This window comes from Salmo salar, chromosome 13, assembly GCF_965601325.2.
Source record: "Salmo salar chromosome 13, fSalSal1, whole genome shotgun sequence".
Taxonomy (NCBI): Eukaryota; Metazoa; Chordata; class Actinopteri; order Salmoniformes; family Salmonidae; genus Salmo; species Salmo salar.
Window position 1 is genome coordinate 84,603,269 of NC_138303.1, and position 22,065 is coordinate 84,625,333.

The following is a 22,065-nucleotide window of genomic DNA, read 5'->3' on the forward strand; positions in this document are numbered from 1 at the left end:
TTAAATAACGCACTGAGAGTGACTTTATAAGATGATCAAAAGATATATATATATTACGTAACGCTGTGAAAAAAATTGGTGTGACCAAATCCTGGGCTGGTGCCACCAACTGAAAAATGTAGTGGCACAAGCGCCACCAGGGAAAACGTTAGTCTGGAGCGCTGTCTTTAGTCAACATCTAAAGACTAAAACCCAGCAGGTGGTCTCTGACCTTGGGCGGCTGCTCCATCTCTGGCAGGCGGATCCAGGGGCCGCGGTCCTCCCTTGTGCGAGGCTGTGGGGCGGGGCTCTCGGAGGTGGGGTCGGAGTTCTGTCGGACCAGCTCCCTGGAGTGGACGGGGCGGGGGGTGGGGGTAGGGGATGGGTCCTGGGTGGGGAAGGCGGACATGGTCTTAGTGGGCTGGTCACACAGGGACTGGGAGCGGGGGACAGGGGCAGCGTAGGGCTTCAGCGGAACCAAGTGGGCCATCTGGAACTGCAGGGGGGCAGTGGTGAGGAAGGAGGGAGGGGAGTGTGAAGGTGGAGGAGCGGGCAGGATAGGGCAGTGAGAGCAGGCAGGGTAGAGTGGGACAGGATGGAGGATTGTGCATGTTTTAAGATGGGGAATAGAGGGATTTTTGCCATTTTATGAAATGGCAATAAAACAATATGAAAGCAATAAGAAGGGAAGAGGATGGGTCCAGGAGGAGAAGGGAGAAAAGGAAGGTAAATAAGATTGGAAATAAATAAAGTTCAAAGAAGCATTATTAGACAGGAGGTAATGCAGCTCAAGAAAGAAAGACATCGCAGTCTCCACTGTGCTAAACCAGTATTTGACCAAAATGTCTGCAATGTTGTAACAAGGGAAAACATACAAATAAAGTACACACTGACTAATACATTCCCAGATGAACACCAACACACCTTGCCCTGTCCCCCCTGAGGTTCAACCGGCCGCTGCATAGGCGGGGTCTGAGTAGCCTGGCCCCCTCCGGATTGGCTGATGGAGTCGGAGCGTGATTGGATGGCAGTGTCAGAGACAGTGGTGCAGATTTTGGGTGAGCCCTGCCTGTTGAGCTTACTGCGCTCCTCCACCTGAGACAAAGGGAGAGAAGGAAAGGGAGGCAAAGACGGGGGACAGGAGATGGTGAGAGGGAGGGAGAAAGCATATCACACAGAGATGTTGATTCAGACTAACTTTCAGGAAAAAAGATGACACCTAAGGTGATACTACATAACTGCTTGTATATGCTAGCTTGTTTACAGGGAAATAGCTAAATGTATTCCACTGGTATTACTCTATATTACTCTAGGTTATAAAACACTATGTAATGAAAGGTGTGGTCCCTAGGGTTATCTAAGGTGAAGTAAGAGCATGTTCCACTGTTCCTGTCTGTGTGGTTATTGTACCTCTCGGGCCCAGGCGGGCTTGTTGTTTGGCTCCAGGTTCTTGCTGTAGTGGTATAGGGGCTGGGGCTTCTTGTCCTGTTGCTGCTGCTGCAGGGACACCAGGTAGGCATGCTCCTGCTGCAGCTGCCTCTGCAGACGCTCAGACTGCCTCTGCTCCTCCAGCTGCTTACGTTTGTACTCCTGCACACACACCATGATATGGTCAAAGCAGACTTACTAACAACTGAGCATGGCTAGTACACAATACACAACGCTTTGACATGCCCCCAAAACAGAGACAATCCCACATACAAAGATGGGGACATCATGCAGGGTATACATAGACAAGGGCTGATTCTCCAGTTCTCTCAAGAAATGTTTTCATCAAGTAAAAAGCAACATACAGAACATGGGGTGTTTGATGCCTCTAGTGGTGAGAGGTGTGAAGTGCAAGAAGGAGGAGGAGGGTGAGCAGTATGCCCTGCAGGCAGAGGTAGGGGTAGACTAGGGCTGAGGAGAGGAGGTGACTGCAGGATAAAGGAAGGAAGAGAGTTACCATGAGCAGTGCCTGCTCCTGAAGCAGCTGCTGCTGAAGGATTTCTAACTGCCGCTGTTCTTCCTCTAACTTATTTCTTATGAACTCCTGAAGAGAGGTGGAGGAGGGGTGAAGAGGGAAAGGAAAGACAATGGAGAAGAGGATAGATATAAATAGACCACGATGTGGGGGGTGGGGGGTGATGACTGTCATACACTAGTTAGTATACAGCCCTAGTGATTTGTCATGGCTTTAAAGTTCCACATTCACACTAAAAGCTAAATGGTATTAGCTTTTTTCTATTGAATATCTACTGTTAAGAGTACAATACAGTTCCATACAGGCATCACGTCTTCTATCAGTCCTAGATGCAGGTTAGTTATCGTGAAGAAACGGGCCATGGTAGGAGAGTTAAAACGTTGGAGAAAAGAAGACTAGGAGAGTAGATTATAAAACGTAGGTTGACTGTGATATAATGCCAGTCACTGTGTGGTAGAGGTAGAGCGGAAACGGAGCAGCAGAAACTGAGCTCTTGCACAGAAAACACACTAATTTAGATCCCGGCTGCCATGGCAACCAGCGCACGGACATTCCACAGCTAGAATGGCAGTAGGCTGCAGAGTAGGCTACACCCACACCTCTCCCCAATTGGCTGATTGTGCTCCTGTGCTTCTCGTGGTTGGTTACCTGCTCCCTCTCAGCCAGCCTCCTATCCTCCTCCCTCCTTATATCGTCAAGTCTCCGATGGGGGCCCTTTTCTTGCTGTCTCACCATCTCTCGCTCTTTTCTCTGTTGCTGAGAGGGATGACAGGAGAGAGAAATTAGTGTGGAGGCCACTTTTGCACATTAGTTGTGGTTATAATGGATGCCTTGCATAAACCTTTAGTTTTTTTCCCCCTCCACCGCGAGAGGAAATGGAAAGAAAGAGAGAGGAAATGGAGAGAGAGAGCAAAAGTAAAGAGAGCGAGACAGCGAGAGAGCAAAAGAAAAAAAGAGTGAGCGAGCGTGAAAGAGAGAAAGAGCAAGCGAGCGAGATGTTAGTTGTGAGTCACTGCCAGCCCCCGTTACCAACAGCCACTGCAGCCCTGCTGAGACCACACAGCTCCCTGATTCAAACACTCGGCCAGTTGTTCTTTTAATTGCTATCACCCTGAATAGTTTTAAGCCTTCTGAAAAGACACTACAGCCTCCCTATTAAAACAACTCCCTTAAGAGAGGATGCCTCTTAGAATTAAGACGGCACTTGCTAATGACACGTTTTACATTTAAATGCTCGTCTTCTCTTTTGTTGTTGAGAATTAATGATTAACAATCTCGAGAGAATATTGAGCTATCATTTTTACTTCTCTCCCTGACGGTAAGTTGCTTCCTGACCTTGTGATAATCAATTCCCATCTACTGCACACTGTATGCAGGTAATCCAACATTAATTGAGATTTAAATCCAGTGGAAGTATTTTAATTGGCACAGAAATTATGTGCAATTATTCATAATTATCATCATTAATAAAAACATTATTATAGATATCGTCAAACCGTTGGTGTTACCAACTTGCTAAATTAGCAAGCTTCATATCCTGCTGTATTACGGTATCTCCCAAAACAGTGTACAGTGTGTTATGGCAATGTACATAACAGCTTAGTACAATCCCAGTAAACCTGTCTACTGTGAAAGCCTTAAGACTTGGAGTGACATAAATAGCTAGATAAAAGGCTTGTGATGATTCATTCTTTGTAAGGTGGGATGAAGTCAGCTGAACCATGTTGGTCACAGGTTTAACCTCAAAGGGTAAAAACGTGGTTTGCTTAAGCAAGCTAAAGAACACAAGCCGCAGTTGATAAGGTTGTCTGTTTGTGTGTGTGTGTGTGTGTGTGTGTGTGTGTGTGTGTGTGTCAGTGAGTCTGTGTGTATTACCTCTTCCAGGCGGCGGCGCTGTTCTTTCTGCTCCTCGATGCGTTTCTGTCGGTCGTGCAGCAGCTGTCTCTTGTGTTCCTCTGGGTCTCTACGCTGGGCAGCCAGCTGGGCCTGCTGTCTCTTCAGAGCCTCCGAGCGCTCCTTGTTCTCCTGCTGAAGACGCAAGAAGTCCCGCCTCAACGTCGACTCACCCGGGACATTCAGGATGGAGGTACTGGAGGAGAGAGAGGTGGAAGGGTTAGAACGGAGGATTTAGATATGGAGGAATATAGCAGGATGAGGTGATGAGAAATCATAGTAGAGAATCAGGAGATTGTGTCATTAATCTCAGGACACTATAGTATTATATTACGGGGGTAGTAATGTTATATGGGTAGTGTTGAGTTACCTGGACTCCCTGTCTTCCCCACGGTTCTCATCCTCCTCATCACTGCCACTGTATTCATACTCCGTCTCCTCTGAAACAAAGGGAGTGAGAGAAAGAATGAACAGATATGAGAAAGTATATCACATAGTAGTGAAAACATACTAGGTAACTGCCAAAAAGGAAACACATGAGTAAATGAGGGATACAAAGTATATTGAAAGCAGGTGCGTCCACACAGGTGTGGTTCTTGAATTAATTAAGCAATTAAAATCCCATCATGATTAGTCATGTATAAAAAATGCCCAGTTGCCCATTATTTTGGCTACCGTGGCTAGAAGAGATGTCAGTGACTTTGAAAGAAGGGCGTTAAAGGACCACAGGGGGTTTAAAGGGTGTGTGGTTATGTCTCAGTCACCAGATCTCAACCCACATTAACACTTACAGGAGATTTTGGGGGCTGCCTGAGACAGCGTTTTCCAACAAAACACCAAATTATGGAATTTCTTGTGGAAGAATGGCATCACATCCCTCCAATAGAATTGCAGACACTTGTAGAATCTATGCCAAGGTGCATTGAAGCTGTTGTGGCCCAATGACCTATTAAAGACACTATTTTGGTGCTTCCTTTATTTTGGCCGTTATCTATATGTACTTATAATGACAATAATCCACCCAATCCTCTCAGTCAACCTCAACCCTCCAACCATTATGCACATAGACATGTGCAAAACAAAATATCTCATGCCCAACCCAAACCCACAGAGGCGTCAGTCAGGCTCAGGCCGGCCCTTCCCTCGCTCACCCTTCTCGCCCCTCTTCTTGCGTGTGCGGTCGATGTGGTCTTTGAGCTGGATGCGGACCTGGCGCTCCGTGGGCTGGTCCCGGATGAACGAGTGCTTCAGGAGCTGCTCTGTGGTTGGCCGGCTGGTGTACGTCTTCACCAGGCAGCCCTCTATAAAGTCTATAAACTTCTTAGACCTGGAGGAGGTGGGGTGGGTGGGTCAGGTGAGGAAGAGGGAAGTGTTGAGTAACTAACAGGTGTTTGGTGGAGAAAGATGGGAGAGCTGGTATGAGTGGGAATTTTAGGAGGCCTGGTATCTCCTGTAGGTCGCATGTATTTGGGAATGAAAACTATTCCAAGATGAGTGTTCAGAAAGAAAGGAGAAGAACAGGGAAGGTCTGTGTGCGTGGGAGTGAAAGAGAGACAGAAAGACAGTCCGAGTATCCATACATTAAATGTACAACAGTGCCTCTTTCGGTAGATTTTTCACTGATATTTTCATTAGGATGTACTTGGTGTATCAATTGCAGTAAAGTTATCCACATGACTTGTCTGGAGGCCAATAGCTATCACTAAGGTATGTTGAGCAACAACTTCATTCAATACATTCTTGTCTTAGTCATTGAATAATTTGTATGAGTAGTTTAAATATGTGATTTGCAGATGACTCACTTGTTTGAAGTCTAAGAATTTCTTCCTACATGCCTGGTTTGTCAGGGGAAAAAATCGTTCAAGTAAAAAACAGGCTACATTAGTTTAAGTTAGGGCTGTTGTGGTGACCGTATTACCGCCGCACCGGCGGTCACAAGTCAGGAAGGCAGTCAAATTCTACATGACCGTTTAGTCGCGGTAATTAGGCTTCTCCAAGTTCTGATGCTGCTGCTGGTCATTAGTAGCTTACCAAACTTGCTAACTGCCTGATAATCAGCACTATATTGTCCCTCTAATTACTCTGATACAAAAAGGTGTAGACATTACCGTGAAATGCTTACCTACAAGCCCCTTAACTCCATTTATTGAACTGCATTTTTGGTTAAGAAAATATCTACTAAATAAAGTACATTTAAATCCAAAAAGTAACAAGAAAATTACATAACGAGCCTATATACAGGCGGTATCGAGCCAATGTGCGGGGGTACAGGTTAGTCGAGGTAATTTATAAAGTAACTATGCATAGATAATAAACAGTGAGTAGCAGCAGTGTAAAAACAAGGGTGGGGGGGGGGTGTCAATGAAAATAGTCCAAGTGTCCATTTCATTAATTGTTCAGCAGTCTTATGGCTTGGGGGTAGAAGCTGTTAAGGTCCCAAACTTGGCTCTCCGGTACCGCTTGTAATGCGCTAGCAGAGAGAACAGTCTATGACTGGTGTATTTGACAATTTTTTTGGGACTTCCTCAGACACCGCCTTGTATAGAGGTCCTGGATGTCAGGAGGCTTGGCCCCAGTGATGTACTGGGCCAAACGCACTACCCTCTGTAGCGCCTTACGGACAGATGCCGAGCAGTTGCCATAACAGGCAGTGATGCAAACAGTCAGGATGCTCTCAATGGTGCAGCTGTAGAACTTCTTGAGGATCTGGGGATCCATGCCAAATCTTTTCAGTCTCCTGAGGGGGAAAAGGTGTTGTCATGCCCTCTTCACAAGGCGGTATGCAAATTGGAGTGGGTCTAGGATTTTTGGGATAATGGTGTTGTGAGCCATGACCAGCCTTTTAAAGCACTTCATGGCTACAGACGTGAGTGCTACGGGTCAGCAGTCATTTAGGCAGGTTACCTTAGTGTTCTTGGGCACAGGGACTATGGTGGTCTGCTTGAAACATGTTGGTATTACAGACTCAGACAGGGAGAGGTTGAAAATGTCAGTGAAGACACCTGCCAGTTGGTCAGCGCATGCTCGGAGTACACATCCTGGTAATCCGTCTGGCCCTGCGGCCTTGTGAACGTTGACCTGTTTAAAAGGTCTTACATCGGCTGTGGAATGCGTGATCACACAGTCGTGCGGAACAGCTGATGCACTCATGCATGTTTCAGAGTTACTTGCCTCTAAGCGAGCCTGGAAGTAATTTAGCTCGTCTGGTAGGCTCGTGTCACTGGGCAGCTCTCGGTTGTGCTTCCCTTTGTAGTCTGTAATGGTTTGCAAGCCCTGCCACATCCGATGAGCGTCGGAGCCGGTGTAGTACGATTCGATCTTAGTCCTGTATTGATGATTTGCCTGTGATGGTTCGTCGGAGGGCATAACGGAATTTCTTATAAGCTTCCGGGTTAAAGTCCCACACCTTGAAAGCGGCAGCTCTACCCTTTAGCTCAGTGCGGATGTTGCCTGTGATCCATGGCTTCTGGTTGGGTATGAACGTATCGTCACTGTGGGGACGATGTCATCGATGCACTTATTGATGAAACCAGTGACTGGTGTGGTGTACTCCTCAATGCCATGGGAAGAAACCCTTAACATATTCCAGTCTGTGCTAGCAAAACAGTCCTGTAGTTTAGCACCTGCGTCATCTGACTGCTTTTTTATTGACCGAGTCACTGGTGCTTCCTGCTTAATTTTTGCTTGTAAGCAGGAATCAAGAGGATAGAAATATGGTCAGATTTGCCAAATGGAGGGCGAGGGAGAGCTTTGTATGTGTCTCTGTGTGTGGAGTTAAGGTGGTCGAGAGTTTTTTCCCCTCTGGTTGCACATTTAACATGCTGGTCGAAATTAGGTAAAACGGATTTAAGTTTCCCTGCAATAAACTCCCCGGCCACTAGGAGCGCTGCCTCTGGAAGAGCGTTTTCCTGTTTGCTTGTGGCCGTATACAGCTCGTTGAGTGCGGTATTAGTTCCAGCATCAGTCTGTGGTGGTAAACAGACAGCTACGAAGAATATAGATAAACTCTCTAGGTAGATAGTGTGGTCTACAGCTTATCATGAGATGCTCGCCTGAGGTAGAGTAAAACCTTGAGACTTCCTTAGATATCGTGCACCAGCTGTTGTTTACAAATATACATAGACCGCCACCCCTTGTCTTACCAGAGGCTGATGTTCTATCCTGCCGGTACAGTGTATAACCCTCCAGCTGTATGTTTTTCATGTCATCGTTGAGCCACGACTCGGTGAAACATAAGATTACAGCTTTTAATGTCTAGTTGGTAGGATATAGGTGCTTTTTGTTCGTCCACTTTATTATCCAGCGATTGTATGTTGGCCAATAGTATCGAAACAACTAAAGTTAAAATAATAACTCTAAATTAAGCACAAGTACCTAAACTCAGCAAAAAAAGAAACATCCTCTGACTGTCAACCGTTTATTTTCAGCAAACTTAACATCTGTAAATATTTGTATGAACATAACAAGATTCAACAACAGACATAAACTGAACAAGTTTCACAGACATGTGACTAACAGAAATGGAATAATGTGTCCCTGAACAAAGGGGGGGGGGGGGGGGGGGGGGGGGGTCAAAATCAAAAGTAACAGTCAGTATCTGGTGTGGCCACCAGCTGCATTAAGTACTGCAGTGCATCTCCTCCTCATGGACTGCTCCAGATTTGCCAGTTCTTGCTGTGAGATATTACCCCACTCTTCCACCAAGGCACCTGCAAGTTCCCGGACATTTCTGGGGGGAATGGTCCTAGCCCACACCCTCCGATCCAACAGGTTCCAGACGTGGTCAATGGGATTGAGATCCGGGCTCTTCGCTGGCCATGGCAGAACACTGACATTCCTGTCTTGCAGGAAGTCACGCACAGAACGAGCAGTACGGCTGGTGACATTGTCATGCTGGAGGGTCATGTCAGGATGAGCCTGCAGGAAGGGTACCACATGAGTGAGGAGGATGTCTTCACAGCGTTGAGATTGGACTGAGCTTGTCATTGCAGGCAATGATGCTGTGACACACTACCCCAGACCATGACGGACCCTCCATCTCCAAACCGATCACGCTCCAGAGTACAGGCCTCGGTGTAACGCTCATTCCTTCGACGATCAACACGAATCCGACCATCACCCTGGTGAGACAAAACTGCGACTCGTCAGTGAAGAGCACTTTTTGCCAGTCCTGTCTGGTCCAGCAACGGTGGGTTTGTGCCCATAGGCGACGTTGTTGCCGGTGATGTCTGGTGAGGACCTGCCTTACAACAGGCCTACAAGCCCTCAGTCCAGCCTCTCTCAGCCTATAGCAGACAGTCTGAGCACTGATGGAGGGATTGAGCGTTCCTGGTGTAACTCGGGCAGTTGTTGTTGCCATCCTGTACCTGTCCCGCAGGTGTGATGTTCGGATGTACCAATCCTGTGCAGGTGTTGTTACATGTGGTCTGCCACTGCGAGGACGATCAGCTGCCTGTCCTGTCTCCCTGTAGCGCTGTCTTAGGCGTCTCACAGTACGGACATTGCAATTTATTGCCCTGGCCACATCTGCAGTCCTCATGCGTCCTTGCAGCATGCCTAAGGCACGTTCACGCAGACGAGCAGGGATCCTGAGCATTTTTCTATTGGTGTTTTTCAGAGTCAGTAGAAAGGCCTCTTTAGTGTCCTAAGTTTACATAACTGTGACCTTAATTGCCTACCGTCTGTAAGCTGTTAGTGTCTTAACGACCATTCCACAGGTCCATGTTCATTAATTGTTTATGGTTCATTGAACAAGCATTCTTTTTTTGCTGAGTTTATTTCTTTGATAAAGGCTCAACACAGAATAGTTGCATGTGCACACGCCCTCAAATCATGGAGAAAATATTTATATTTTATTAAACTTTGTTCAATTGTAATCATCATACTATAAAATAATGCCACAGAATTATAAGCAAATATTGTCTGCTAAATGAACTAGTGTAGCCCACAGCTATTTGTCATAGCCACATCAGGACCTAACATGGACAACTCAGAGTATGCTATTCTGAAATAGACTATGTTTTCTTCATATCATGCTTCTTTAGACCTGTCTAAAATAAATAATGGATTTATTGGGAAGGTGTAGGCTATATCACATGGATTTACTATGTGTGGAAACTAGGAGATGCTAAATGTGTTTTTGTTAATTAACTGTCAATTACCTTAAGACCGACAGTTATTTGCTTGACAATCACCAGCTGATGAAATTTCGTAACCACCACAGCCCTAGTGATAACATTTCTGTCATGCCACTGTACCATGGCCAGCTGGTGTAGGATGTAAATAGCTCAGTAAAGCACAGCAGGGCTATGGTAAGGAAGGAATCTTATCATTACAAAGGGAGGGCAATAGAGGGTGGGGAGCCAAGAGAAAATAGCTGTGTCCTAAAATAAAACTGAAGTTTTAGGAAAAACAACTGCAGAAACCAAACCGCACACTCACCACTTCTTGGACTTGAGTTTGGGAGGGGGGTTCCTCGGGATGAGGAACAGAGCTCTCATAGGGTGCATATCACACAGAGCTGGGGGGGGGAGAGAGAGGGAGATAATGATGGATTGGTACAAAGCATTTAAATCAAAAGAGCATTTAAATACTGCTTGTACACTACTATACAGTATAAACATGTAATGATCACAATCCTTATGCATACAACTGTAGTCCCAATCAATATAATGTGCTCTTGATAAACCCGATCCTTATCCTTTCTTTGTTGCCTCACACCTATTGCGCCATTGTCTTGTTTGAGCAACACGTACGTATTGTCTTCCAAGCATAGCTAGCTTAACCTGTCTGGTTAGGTTATCAGCACAACAACAAAATGCCCTTTGTTAGGACAAATACACTAACGTTAGTTCTGATACTGCCCAAGGCATGCAGTGCGTTTCATTTCAGTACTTTCAGTGACTACATGTGGACTTCAGGAAACAGCAGAGGGAGCACCCCCTTATCCACATCAAACGGGACAGTAATGGAGAAGGTGGAAAGTTAAGTTCCTCGGCGTACACATCACGGACAAACTGAAATGGTCCACCCACACAGACAGCGTGGTGAAGAAGGTGCAACAGCGCCTCTTCAACCTCAGGATGCTGAAGAAATTTGGCTTGTCACCAAAAACACTCACAAACTTCTACAGATGCACAATCGAGAGCATCCTGTCAGGCTGTATCACCACCACAACCGTAAGGCTCTCCAGAGGGTAGTGAGGTCTGCACAACGCATCACCGGGGGCAAACTACCTGCCCTCCAGGACACCTACACCACCCGATGTCACAGGAAGGCCAAAAAGATCACCAAGGACAACAACCACCCGAGCCACTGCCTGTTCCCCCCGCTATCATCCAGAAGGCGAGGTCAGTACAGGTGCATCAAAGCTGGGACCGAGAGACTGAAAAACAGCTTCTATCTCAAGGCCATCAGACTGTTAAACAGCCATCACGAACATTGAGTGGCCGCTGCCAACATACTGACTCAAATCTCTAGCCACTTAATAATTAAAAATCGGATGTAATAAATGTATCACTAGTCACTTTAAACAATGCCACTTTATATAATGTTTACATCTCATATACTGTACTCTATACCATCTACTGCATCTTGCCTATGCCGTAAGGCCATCGCTCATCCATATATTTATATGTACATAATCTTATTCATTCCTTTACACTTGTGTGTATAAGGTAGTTGTGATATTGTTAGATTACTTGTTAGATATTACTGCACGGTCGGAACTAGAAGCACAAGCATTTCGCTACACTCACATTAACATCTGCCAACCATGTGTATGTGACCAATAACATTTGATACATGATGATTACACGACCAGTTTAAGTATGTCATTCTTGACAATGTTTGTGATGTATAAAAACAGTTTATGTGCATCTGTGGGAACTTTTTAATGGTGATACATGTACCAACGTGCACACTTCACCGTTTTGCACATTTAGTCATCACAACAGAATGGATGTCGGTTTGTTCACATGAGTTAAATCAGTCTGATCATGTCAGACCAGAGGGTGGTTTTATCAGGTTTTGAAAAAACAACAGCAATGCTAGCTAACAATGAGCCAGTAGCCTCCCAGTCACCAGTAGAAACTCAGTGTTAGTGAGAATGTGAGAAAGTCCATATTGCATAATTCATTGACAACAGGCATCTGACGACAACAGCCCTCGACTGTCTGGGCTGTGTCACGCATACTGGGTGGGTACAGCAACAGCAGGAGCTCCAGGGAGAGAATCCTTCTCCGGGCAGGCATCCCACTTCAAAGCTGCCTACGGTGGGAGCAGTGTGCAGTGATATGTGCTTGTGTTGTGCTATGCGGTTTGATATAGAGAAGGCTCTCTAACACCACAGATCAATAGCCCCCTCACCTCGTATCTTACATGAGCAGCACAGTGGTGAATGAGCCATCTCAAACACATGGCTTGATTTATGAGCCAGTGACGAGACTGGAGTTTCATAATGTGGGAGATGATTAAATCTCTCCACTGCAGGCTTATGTTATGCAGAATGTGCTTTTGAGAGTTTAGGAGATAAATATCAGCTGTTTGAGTGTGTGGGTGAGTGTGGATAAAAAAGGGTAATAAAGTGGAGATAAATGCGTGTGGGTGGGTGTGGATGAAAAGGGTAATAAAGTGGAGATAGATGTGTGTGGGTGGGTGCACTGAGCTGTACTTACGAGGAGCTCCCTCTGCTGTCTCTATGGCTGTGATCCCCAGGGACCAGATATCGCTCTGTGGAGACACACGTGAGATTTACTACCCACTCTCATACACAGACAGACACGTTAGGATGGAAAGGGGTCATTACCCTGTAGTCATAGGTGGAGTCGGGGTTCTCGTCACAGGCGATGACCTCAGGGGCCATCCAATAAGGTGTGCCGATGAAGGTGTTCCTGCGCCCCACGGTCCTGTCCAGTTGAGCACTCACCCCAAAGTCCACTGCACACAGTGGAGGACAGAGACTCAGTAATACTGGCTACAGTTAAGTCTTGATTAAGTTGTAGATAAAACCATAATACAAATATGTAGTGTGCTTGATGGTGAGACAATTGAGCACTATATTCAGACTTAGGGAAGCTGCTATAAAACACAGACTGGAAGATTACATATGGAAACAAAGAGCAGGATTACATATTCATCACAACCAGGGTTTGGACCCGGTTTGAGGAAAGGTAACAGAACTGGGAACGAAAGTGATCTCTAGTGTTCTGGAACAGAACCGTTATTTTAAAATCTTGAGAACCGATTAATAATGTTCTTTTTTTGTTACAAAAATATTCCTGTCTAGTATATAATCGTGATTTGGTGTAGTTCTAATGCTAGTAATAGCTTAAACACAGTCCAGTTCAAATGACGTCATGATGTTCAGCGCATCAAGCCGAGCCCCCTTCATGTCCACCCCGCTCCCTCTCCCCACCAGTGAAATTTCAATCGCATCTTGCACTTTTCTGACCAATTAAACGTGTAAACAACTAGCTTACGCGTTCCATAGCAAGCTTCTCTATCTGTGCTAATGGGTCGAGGAAATTAATGATCCATTTTGTAAAAACGATGTTGATTTCACAGGCTCAAAAAATAATGAAAATGTACTATGAACAGTCACTTTCTCTTGGTTTGAACCAATTTTGTAAATGTATTTTCTGGCCGGAACACTGGAACGGAAAACATACAAATGTTTGATTACAACAAGCCCACACACTGTACAGAAACACATGTAAACAACAAGCAGCAGCAGAGCAAACACATTAACAGTTTAGAATCAATCATCTCACCGAGTTTGACCTCTGCGTTCTCTGTCAGCAGCACGTTCTGGCCCTTGATGTCTCTGTGGATGACCTTGTGTTGGTGGAGGTGCGAGAGGCCCTGGGTATTAGAGAGGGGTCAGAGTTCAGTCAGAGGTTTGAGGCCCTCTGGAGGGCGTCTGTAATGGCACTTTTCCAATGCAGGGATTTACACTGGTGCTTGGCCTAAAGACTGTTTTGTAACAGTTCTATAACGGGTGCACTGTGTTTCCTCACCCTGAGGATCTCTCTGCAGATGTAAGCGATCCAGTCCTCCTTCAGAGAGTTGCCCTTGGTGTTCTTTACCAGGTCTGTCACTGAGCCAGCCCCACAGAACTCCATCACTAGCTGTACACAGACAGGAAGGAACTTAGCACACATAAATACAATGTTCAGTGTGTCTGTAATAAATAATATATGCTGCATGCAATAACCCTAATCTAGTTTCTGTGCATTATGGGGTTCATGGATATCAGAGAAAGCCCTATAAATGATGAAGCTCTCTCTCAGATTATACCACCAGACAGGGACAGAATCCATCAGACTGACCCAGAGCTGGTCATCATGTCCAGGTGGGCTCTTCTTGACGAAGGCTCCGTAGTAGGTGGCGATATTGCGGTGATGGCTGTACTTCTTCAGCATGTTGATCTCAGCCTTGATCTCTTCCTCTTCCTCCTCAGTCACGTCCATGACCTTGATTGCAGCCAACTGGCCTGTCTTCACGTGACGCCCCTGATTAAAGGCAGAGCAGACTTGATCATCTTAACTGGTCAATCGAAAACGAGAAAATTAAGGGAGTACAACAGATGTCAGCTCTAAAAAAATATATCCTACATTTGAGACAAAAATCTCTAATAGATCAAGAAACTCCTGCCCTGGTTTAATCCGTTTTGAGAGTGATTATGCTGTATGTTTCACCACGTCATTTACTCTTCTTCTCTCCCCTCTACTTTTTAGTTCTCTCCATATTATCTCATTACCACTACCTGTCTCCTGGGGTCCTCAAACTGACAGCCTTAGCGTGGTCCAGCACAGGTGCACTATTCTGGCCTAATCTCAGATTTACTACCACAGCTGGAGTTTGAGACACTCAGGGGAGTAACTCAGACAGCCTCAATCTGAGCTTCAACCAGCTCAGTGGTTCATCTGACTCATCCCCTCAGTGTCTCTCAGCTTCTAAACTGGGTCGCTGGCCCAAACTCATCTTACCTTGTACACCTGTCCATAGGTCCCATTTCCCACCACCTCCACCAGCTCAAAGATCCCTGCTGGGTCCTGGAAGAAAGAGTGATAGATTCATTAAGATTGGTTGCTCTCTGGCAGACTGAGACCAGAACACCAGGCCAGACAGACTGGGAGACAAGATGCAGAGACAGACATGGTACATTTAAATAGACTGGCAAATATATAGGCCTAGAGCACACAAGCATGGAGGCCTGAGCACTATTGAGATGTTTTGAGACACATAGAAGCTCTACACATCCATCCACCACTGAGGTTATAGAAACATTTGCAAGAACATTACTATTTTTCCCTACCATAAGATAAAACCACAGGTGATGTTCATAATGGCTACTTCTAGCTAAATGCTAAAATTAGCCATCGCTTTTTTTCCCTGGATAGGGCAAAAAGGCTCCCAGTTCCACTTTTACAGTGTGATTCATTATGGCCTGTGTAGGATCTGTGGGCGTTGGGGCTGCTTTGGGTTGGAAGCGTACAGCGTGACCATCCTGCTTTCATCTGGTTCCAATAATGGGTCTGTCTCCTGACTTTTTCAAGTGTTTGTCTTTAACAGAGAGAAAGTATATAAGAAGAGGAGAGGGGTGTACAAGAGAATGAGGCAAAGATAGATGTGAGCATTAGGGCTACGGAGGTTGAGAGAGAAATGAAATAAACATAATGGGAATGACAAATCGTCCAATTAGTGCATCTATGCTGTGTGTAAGAGGAGCACAGAGCAGGAGAAGCAGGATCAAACTGACAAAAGGGTTGGAGTAAAAGCGCTGGAGTACAAGTGTACAAAATAGAGAGAAAAAATGAGATGACAGGGGGAAGAGGGAACGATGGCATAGAGGAGGCTAATGCAATTATCCAGAGGGAAGAGAGAGATGGCAGCATCGCCCACGTCCAACGCAGAGAGAGGGAAGGAAGAAAGAGATGAAGGTGGGGGGTTGTGCGGAAGCTAGGGAGTGTGGAGCGCTGTACCAGCAACAAAACTGTCAACATTGATCAGAAAGTGCATTGGAGGAATACACACTGTGGACCTGTTAACGTCACTTCAGTCAACTTAACTTGGGTGCAGAAGTGCAAACTCCACTCATTAATAATGCTGTTGGATCTTTGTCTGTCAGAAGACCCCCCCTAATGTCTGTACTTACCTAAAGAAAAACAGCTTTTCCTCTCTCTCTCGACAAATAGGCCTATCAAATTCACAAATAATTAGGCCTTTAGATTCACTGTCTACTATCAAAAACTAAACTCACAGAAACCATAAAAAAAATGTCATAATCGAGAAAAACAACTGTCTGCAAAGGGGTCGGTCGCTCAAGAAATAGCCTAGAACAGATTTGGAAGTTGGAAGGTAAGCGTTGATTCTTGACACGTCCTACCACCTGACATTTGTTGATGTGGGGACTCAAAGAATTCAAGGCATCCCAACAAAAAAATCCATTACACAAAGCCTGTTCTACTAGCTAACATTTGAGTCTTCCACAGAAAACAGTCATGCACTAGTACTAGCCTAGATTGTACTTGTAGGCTATGTGAGTGTGTATGTGTAGCAGGCAGAGTGGGTGTTATATAGGACAGCCAACAAACAATGAGCTCTAGTGAATCATCCCTCTCAGAGCTCTCTCTCTCATCCCTCTTCTCTCAGAATGAAAAATGAAATAGCATTGCCTGGAGAGGTCTGGCCTGTAACTTGCTGTACTGAAATCGCAAAAGTGTGTAGGTGAGATATACCGGTAGATATTAAATCTCCCTTCCTCAAACTAAAGTGCCTCTACTCTGTTGTTACATGCCACTAGTCTTCGTTTTGATGATATACTGACACTGGATCATGGTATCAGAACAGTCAACCTACATGACGGTCCACATTACAAATAGATAACTTGAATGTCTATGGTCCTGGAGAGTGAGCTCCCAGGTGTGGGTTTGTTAATTATTTCTAACTTTGATGGTTTTGGAATATGCAAAGCGGGAGTTTCACAATACACTTGTGGACCATTGTGTGCATGTCAGAGAGAGAGTGCAGTGAAAAACTCACCTTTTGAATTCCCCCAAATCTATTTCAATCATGCTTTGATAGCTCTTGGAAGAAATGTTCTTGAGATTACGTTTTTATTACTTCTAATGACACAAAAAATAAAAGCCTAAGAGGAAGTCTTGTAGCACAACACACTGTGGTAAATACGTTTGTCAACACCTGTGTGTTGTGGTCTGTGAAGTTGTATGATAAGACACGGGTAAAAAGTACACAAGATACAGTGCAACTGTTTGATAGATAGAAGTAGATCAATGTGGACTAGTTTTAAAAGGATAAATGCAACGTATATACAGGCCTGTTTTAAAAGCCATCGATCAAACGAATCAGGCCTTCATCCTGCTCACCCATGCACTTATAAAAATGGACTCAGATTGACCAAGGTGATATGGGGGAAAAAAACAAGATAGTGTAGTCAGTAGTGACATCCAATAGACTCAAATCTAGCAACCCTCTCTGTGCGTAACCCACAACTAGCCATTTACCTAAATATAACATTAGGTAGCTAACGTTAGTTAGCTCAAGCAAGCACCAACAACGTACTGCTCTAGTTGTTTCAAGTTTCCAAAAAATGTATTATCAGTGAACTTTTGTCACGAGCATTGTGACAACTGTCTGCAGCTTTGAACTAGCCTAGCTAACGAGATGTACAGTAGCCACTTACCCTCAAAGCTGCGAGGTCTATCTCATCCAAGCTTCGTGTGGTGGCGTTTTCAGACATGCTGGCAAAAGTCGTAGCTAACGTTAGTTAGCTAATAATTTAGCTACAAAATAAAAGCAGCAACCAGTAGAAAATCCAGGTGGCCCAATGTTTAACTTAACTGTGTCCTGAGCTGTCAAGTCCCGCTCAGAACATCAATCCCTGATGAGACTTGACTTGCTAACTTAACTAGCTAACATAAACAAATGGTTGCAAAAATGGCAAGGTAAAAAGCAGTTATCTAGCTAGCATACTAAGTTCAATTGCGTTACAGAGACCCAATCGTGTGCTGCACTCTCTTACTGCGTTCATTTTGGCAATAACGTCACTGCGTAAATGCTGTTTGAAGGTCGTCGACAGATAATTTGAATGCTTCTAACTCAAATACGATGCAATTATAATGTTAATGTTTGTGACATTAACAAGTAGATAGCTAGCTTGCTAAGTTAGCAGGCTAGATAATAACAGCGTAATACAAAGGTGGTCCGCAGCAGAGCTGTCACTTTTCAGTCTGCCACAACATGAACGCTATTAGCTAGCTACCCACGCACAAATCAAAAATAAGATTTATTGTACTTAAACATGGATTTTAACTACTCGTAATTCCCATCCGGCAAATACTTAAAATGTTCCACAAATGAAGTAGCAAATGGCGAGCCGCCCGATCAATGTGGAATGTACGGCTAGCTACGTCAAATGTTCGATATCCGTACACAAACTTTCATTCCTTTCGCGTTGACAGTGATCGCGCCTTGCACTGCCTGTACCGACCGTGAAAAAACAAACAGTTTCTGTGCAGTCCCAATTGACCCTCGATCGATAAGCGTCATGGAGCTGGTTCGTACTTCTAAAATATATACTTTAGCTAGAGTAGTTGGTACCAATGACTAGGCAAGTCATTTTCCGACAAAAATAGTGCATAAACTTATTTCCTCGCCATGTTTCGGTATGGCACATAGGGATAGTCAGAGGACTCAACATTGTATATGTTCTATGGCGTCTGATCGCATGGGCAGCGCCTTCTTCTTCTATGGTATTATGGGGGTCCGTAAACAAATGTTAGAGGTGCATGCCGCGCCAACTGGACGGGGGTGAATAAATACACAAAAGAAAAATAAATTAATTACAGGAATGGAAAAAAACATGAATCACAAAAAAAAAAAATACCCAAAAATGATAATCAACAAAAAGATTCCCACTCCTTCAGATAATTCATTCTTCCGTACTCAGGCTCTGGGGTGGGACTGCTCGAGACAGTACTCCAAGCAGCTCTTCAGATGTAAAATATTTTAATATTTTCTACTAAGCTATATAGTATTGTTTTAAATCATTTTGCTATTTGAGTTGGAATTTTAAGACCCCTTGAAGTTTCCATATATATATATAATATATATATATATATATATATATATATATATATATATATATATATATATATATATATATATATATATATACGTTCAAAAGTTTGGGGTCACTTAGAATTGTCCTTGTTTCTTAAAGAAAAGCAAATTTGTTGTCTGTTAAAATAACATCAAATTGATCAGAAATACATTGTAGACATTGTTAATGTTGTAAATTACTATTGTAGCTGGAAATGGCTGGTTTTTAATGCAATATCTACATAGGCGTACAGAGGCCATTATCAGCAACCATCACTCCTGTGTTCCAATGGCACGTCGTGTTAGCTAATCCAAGTTTATCATTTTAAAAGGCTAATTGATCATTAGAAAACCCTTTTGCAATTATGTTAGCACAGCTGAAAACTGTTGTTCTGATTAAAGAAGCAAAAAACTGGCCTTTAGACTAGATGAGTATCTGGAGCATCAGCATTTGTGGGTTTGATTACAGGCTCAAAATGGCCAGAAACAAAGAACTTTCTTCCGAAACTCGTCAGTCTATTCTTATTCTGAGAAATGAAGGCTATTCCATTCGAGAAATTGCCAAGAAACTGAAGATCTCGTACAACGCTGTGTACTACTACCTTCACAGAACAGAGCAAACTGGCGCTAACCAGAATAGAAATAGGAGTTGGAGGCCCTGGTGCACAACTGAGCAAGAGGACAAGTACATTAGAGTGTCTAGTTTGAGAAACAGATGCCTCACAAGTCCGCAACTGGCAGCTTCATTAAATAGTACCCGCAAAACACTAGTCTCAACGTCAACAGTGAAGAGGCGACTCTGGGATGCTGGCCTTCTAGGCAGAGTTCCTCTAGTGTCTAGTGTCTGTGTTCTTTTGCCCATCTTCATCTTTTCTTTTTATTGGCCAGTCTGAGATATGGCTTTTTCTTTGCAACTCTGCCTGTTGTATTTGGCGCATATGACAAATAAAATTATATTTTATTTGCTGAGCACTTGTTGGCTGCTTTTCCTTCACTCAACTGTCCAACTGATCCCAAACCATCTCAATTGGTCAGGCGATTGAGGAGGCCAGGCCAGCTGATGCAGCACTCCATCACTCTCCTTCTTGGTCAAATAGCCCTTTCATTGTCCTGTTGAAATACCGCAAGGCACTACAGAGGGTAGTGCGTACGGCCCAGTACATCACTGGGGCCAAGCTTCCTGCCATCCAGGACCCCTATACCAGGCGGTGTCAGAGGAAGGCCCTAGTCATTGACTGCTCTCTCTGCTACCGCACGGCAAGCGGTACTGCAGCGCCAAGTCTAGGTACAAAAGGCTTCTTACACGGCTTCTTCCCCCAAGCCATAAGATTCCTGAACAGCTAATCAGTTGGCTTCCCAGACTATTTGCATTGTCTCCCCCCCCCCCCCCCCCCCCCCCCCCTCCCTCTTTTACAGTGCTGCTACTCTCTGTTTATTATCTATGCATTGTCACTTTAACTCCACTTACAATTACCTCAACTAACCGGTGCCCCCGCACATTGACTCTGTACCGGTACCCTCTGTATATAGCCTCACTACTGTTATTTTACTGCTGCTCTTTAATTATTTGTTACTTTTATTTTTTACATATCTATTTTTCTTAAAATCGCATTGTTGGTTTGTAAGTAAACACTTCACTGTAAGGTCTACACCTGTTGTATTCGGCGCATGTGACAAATACAATTTGATTTGATTCACACAGGCTCCTCTGAACAGTTGATGTTGAGATGTGTCTGCTACTTGAACTCTGTGAAGCATTTACTTGGGCTGCAAATTCTGAGGCTGGTAACTGAAATCATCCTTTACAGCAGAGGTAACTCTGGGTCTTCCTTTCCTGTGGCGGTCCTCATGAGAGCCAGTTTCATCATAGTGCTTGATGGTTTTTGCGACTGCACTTGATGAAACTTCAAAAGTTCTTGAAATGTTCTGCATTGACTGACCTTCATGTCTTAAAGTAATGATGGACTGTTGTTTCTCTTTGCTTATTTGAGTGTGTTCTTGCCATAATATGGACTTGGTCTTTTACCAAATAGGGCTATCTTCTGTCAACACAACTGATTAGCTCAAACGCATTAAGAAGTAAAGAAATTCCACAAATTAACTTTTAACAAGGCACACCGGTTAATTTATATGTATTCCAGGTGACTACCTCATGAAGCTGATTGAGAGAATGCCAAGTGTGCAAAGCTGTCATCAAGGCAAAGGGTGGCTACTTTAAATAATCTCAAATACAACATACATTTTGATTTGTTTAACACTTTTTTGGTTACTACATGATTCCATATGTATTATTTCATAGTTTTGATGTCTTCACTATTATTTTACAATGTAGAAAACAGTAAAAATAAAGAAAAACCCTTGAATGAGTTGGTGTGTCCAAAATTTTGTCTGGTGTTCGTGTGAGTCTCATCTTTACACATCGGGGTGTAGTCCAAACTGTTTGGACGTTACAGACAGTTGGCAGACCGGCTGTACTGACATCAGATGAGTCCCAAGTCTCTTTTCCCATTCTTTTAGACAATTGCCCATTCCTCCTTGTTTCCACCGCCATAAGATTTATGTTCACCATCCGCTTCTGCCATCTTCCTGCCGTCCATCCACCTCCCATAGTCCTCTACTCCGGAAACCGTCATCCTCCCTCCCCATGGGCAGTGCCAATGAGGCCATCTCCATTTTGAAGTAGTCAATGTTCTTCTTCCACTACTTCTTTGAGTTGGTTAACAATCTGAAAGGGTGCATACTGCCACCTGGAGTGTGTTGTTTGAACAGACATAAAGCCAAGGTTGGCGATTTACTGCTACCTGCAGTTATGGAATGTTTTCTCATGAGTATAATTCACTGGCTGACCCCTCCTGATGACCTGGATGGAATTATGTGATCCTTGCTTAACACAAAGATAGTCAACTGTGTGGGACTATTTCAAAATGGTGAAAGTGCTCAATGGCACTGCCCTGCTCAAACATGCATTTGGGCACAAAAATTCCTCTATCGCTGTTGTACAGCCCTTTTCATCTGTGTTGTCGGCTATTTCATCCCTTTCCAGCAAGTGTGTATACAACACCCTTTCCTTTCAACTCTTTTATTTGTTCTCTCTTCCCACTCCCCTC

The 22,065-nt window shown here is 44.3% G+C and overlaps 1 protein-coding gene across 6 annotated transcripts in view; it reads right to left on the reverse strand.

Annotated features, from left to right (window-relative positions):
• The window catches only part of LOC106567878 (misshapen-like kinase 1), a 29,393-nt gene extending 10,798 nt beyond the window's left edge, over positions 1–18,595 (reverse strand). For 2 of the 6 annotated variants that reach the window (XM_014137723.3, XM_014137722.3), the window contains exons 1-16: positions 17,541–18,595; positions 14,824–14,889; positions 14,164–14,346; positions 13,852–13,962; positions 13,606–13,696; positions 12,642–12,772; positions 12,511–12,565; positions 10,277–10,355; positions 4,987–5,162; positions 4,206–4,275; positions 3,818–4,031; positions 2,591–2,698; positions 1,925–2,011; positions 1,390–1,569; positions 904–1,074; positions 212–475 (exon numbers count right to left, since the gene is read on the reverse strand). In XM_014137723.3, coding sequence (XP_013993198.3) covers positions 212–475; positions 904–1,074; positions 1,390–1,569; positions 1,925–2,011; positions 2,591–2,698; positions 3,818–4,031; positions 4,206–4,275; positions 4,987–5,162; positions 10,277–10,355; positions 12,511–12,565; positions 12,642–12,772; positions 13,606–13,696; positions 13,852–13,962; positions 14,164–14,346; positions 14,824–14,889; positions 17,541–17,597 — 2,043 coding nt within the window. In that variant the 5' untranslated portion in view covers positions 17,598–18,595. The remainder of the gene's footprint in view (positions 1–211; positions 476–903; positions 1,075–1,389; positions 1,570–1,924; positions 2,012–2,590; positions 2,699–3,817; positions 4,032–4,205; positions 4,276–4,986; positions 5,163–10,276; positions 10,356–12,510; positions 12,566–12,641; positions 12,773–13,605; positions 13,697–13,851; positions 13,963–14,163; positions 14,347–14,823; positions 14,890–17,540) is intronic. The other 4 variants (XM_014137726.3, XM_014137724.3, XM_014137725.3 and 1 more) reach the window with 3 other exon arrangements.
• Between the last annotated feature and the right edge of the window lie 3,470 nt (positions 18,596–22,065).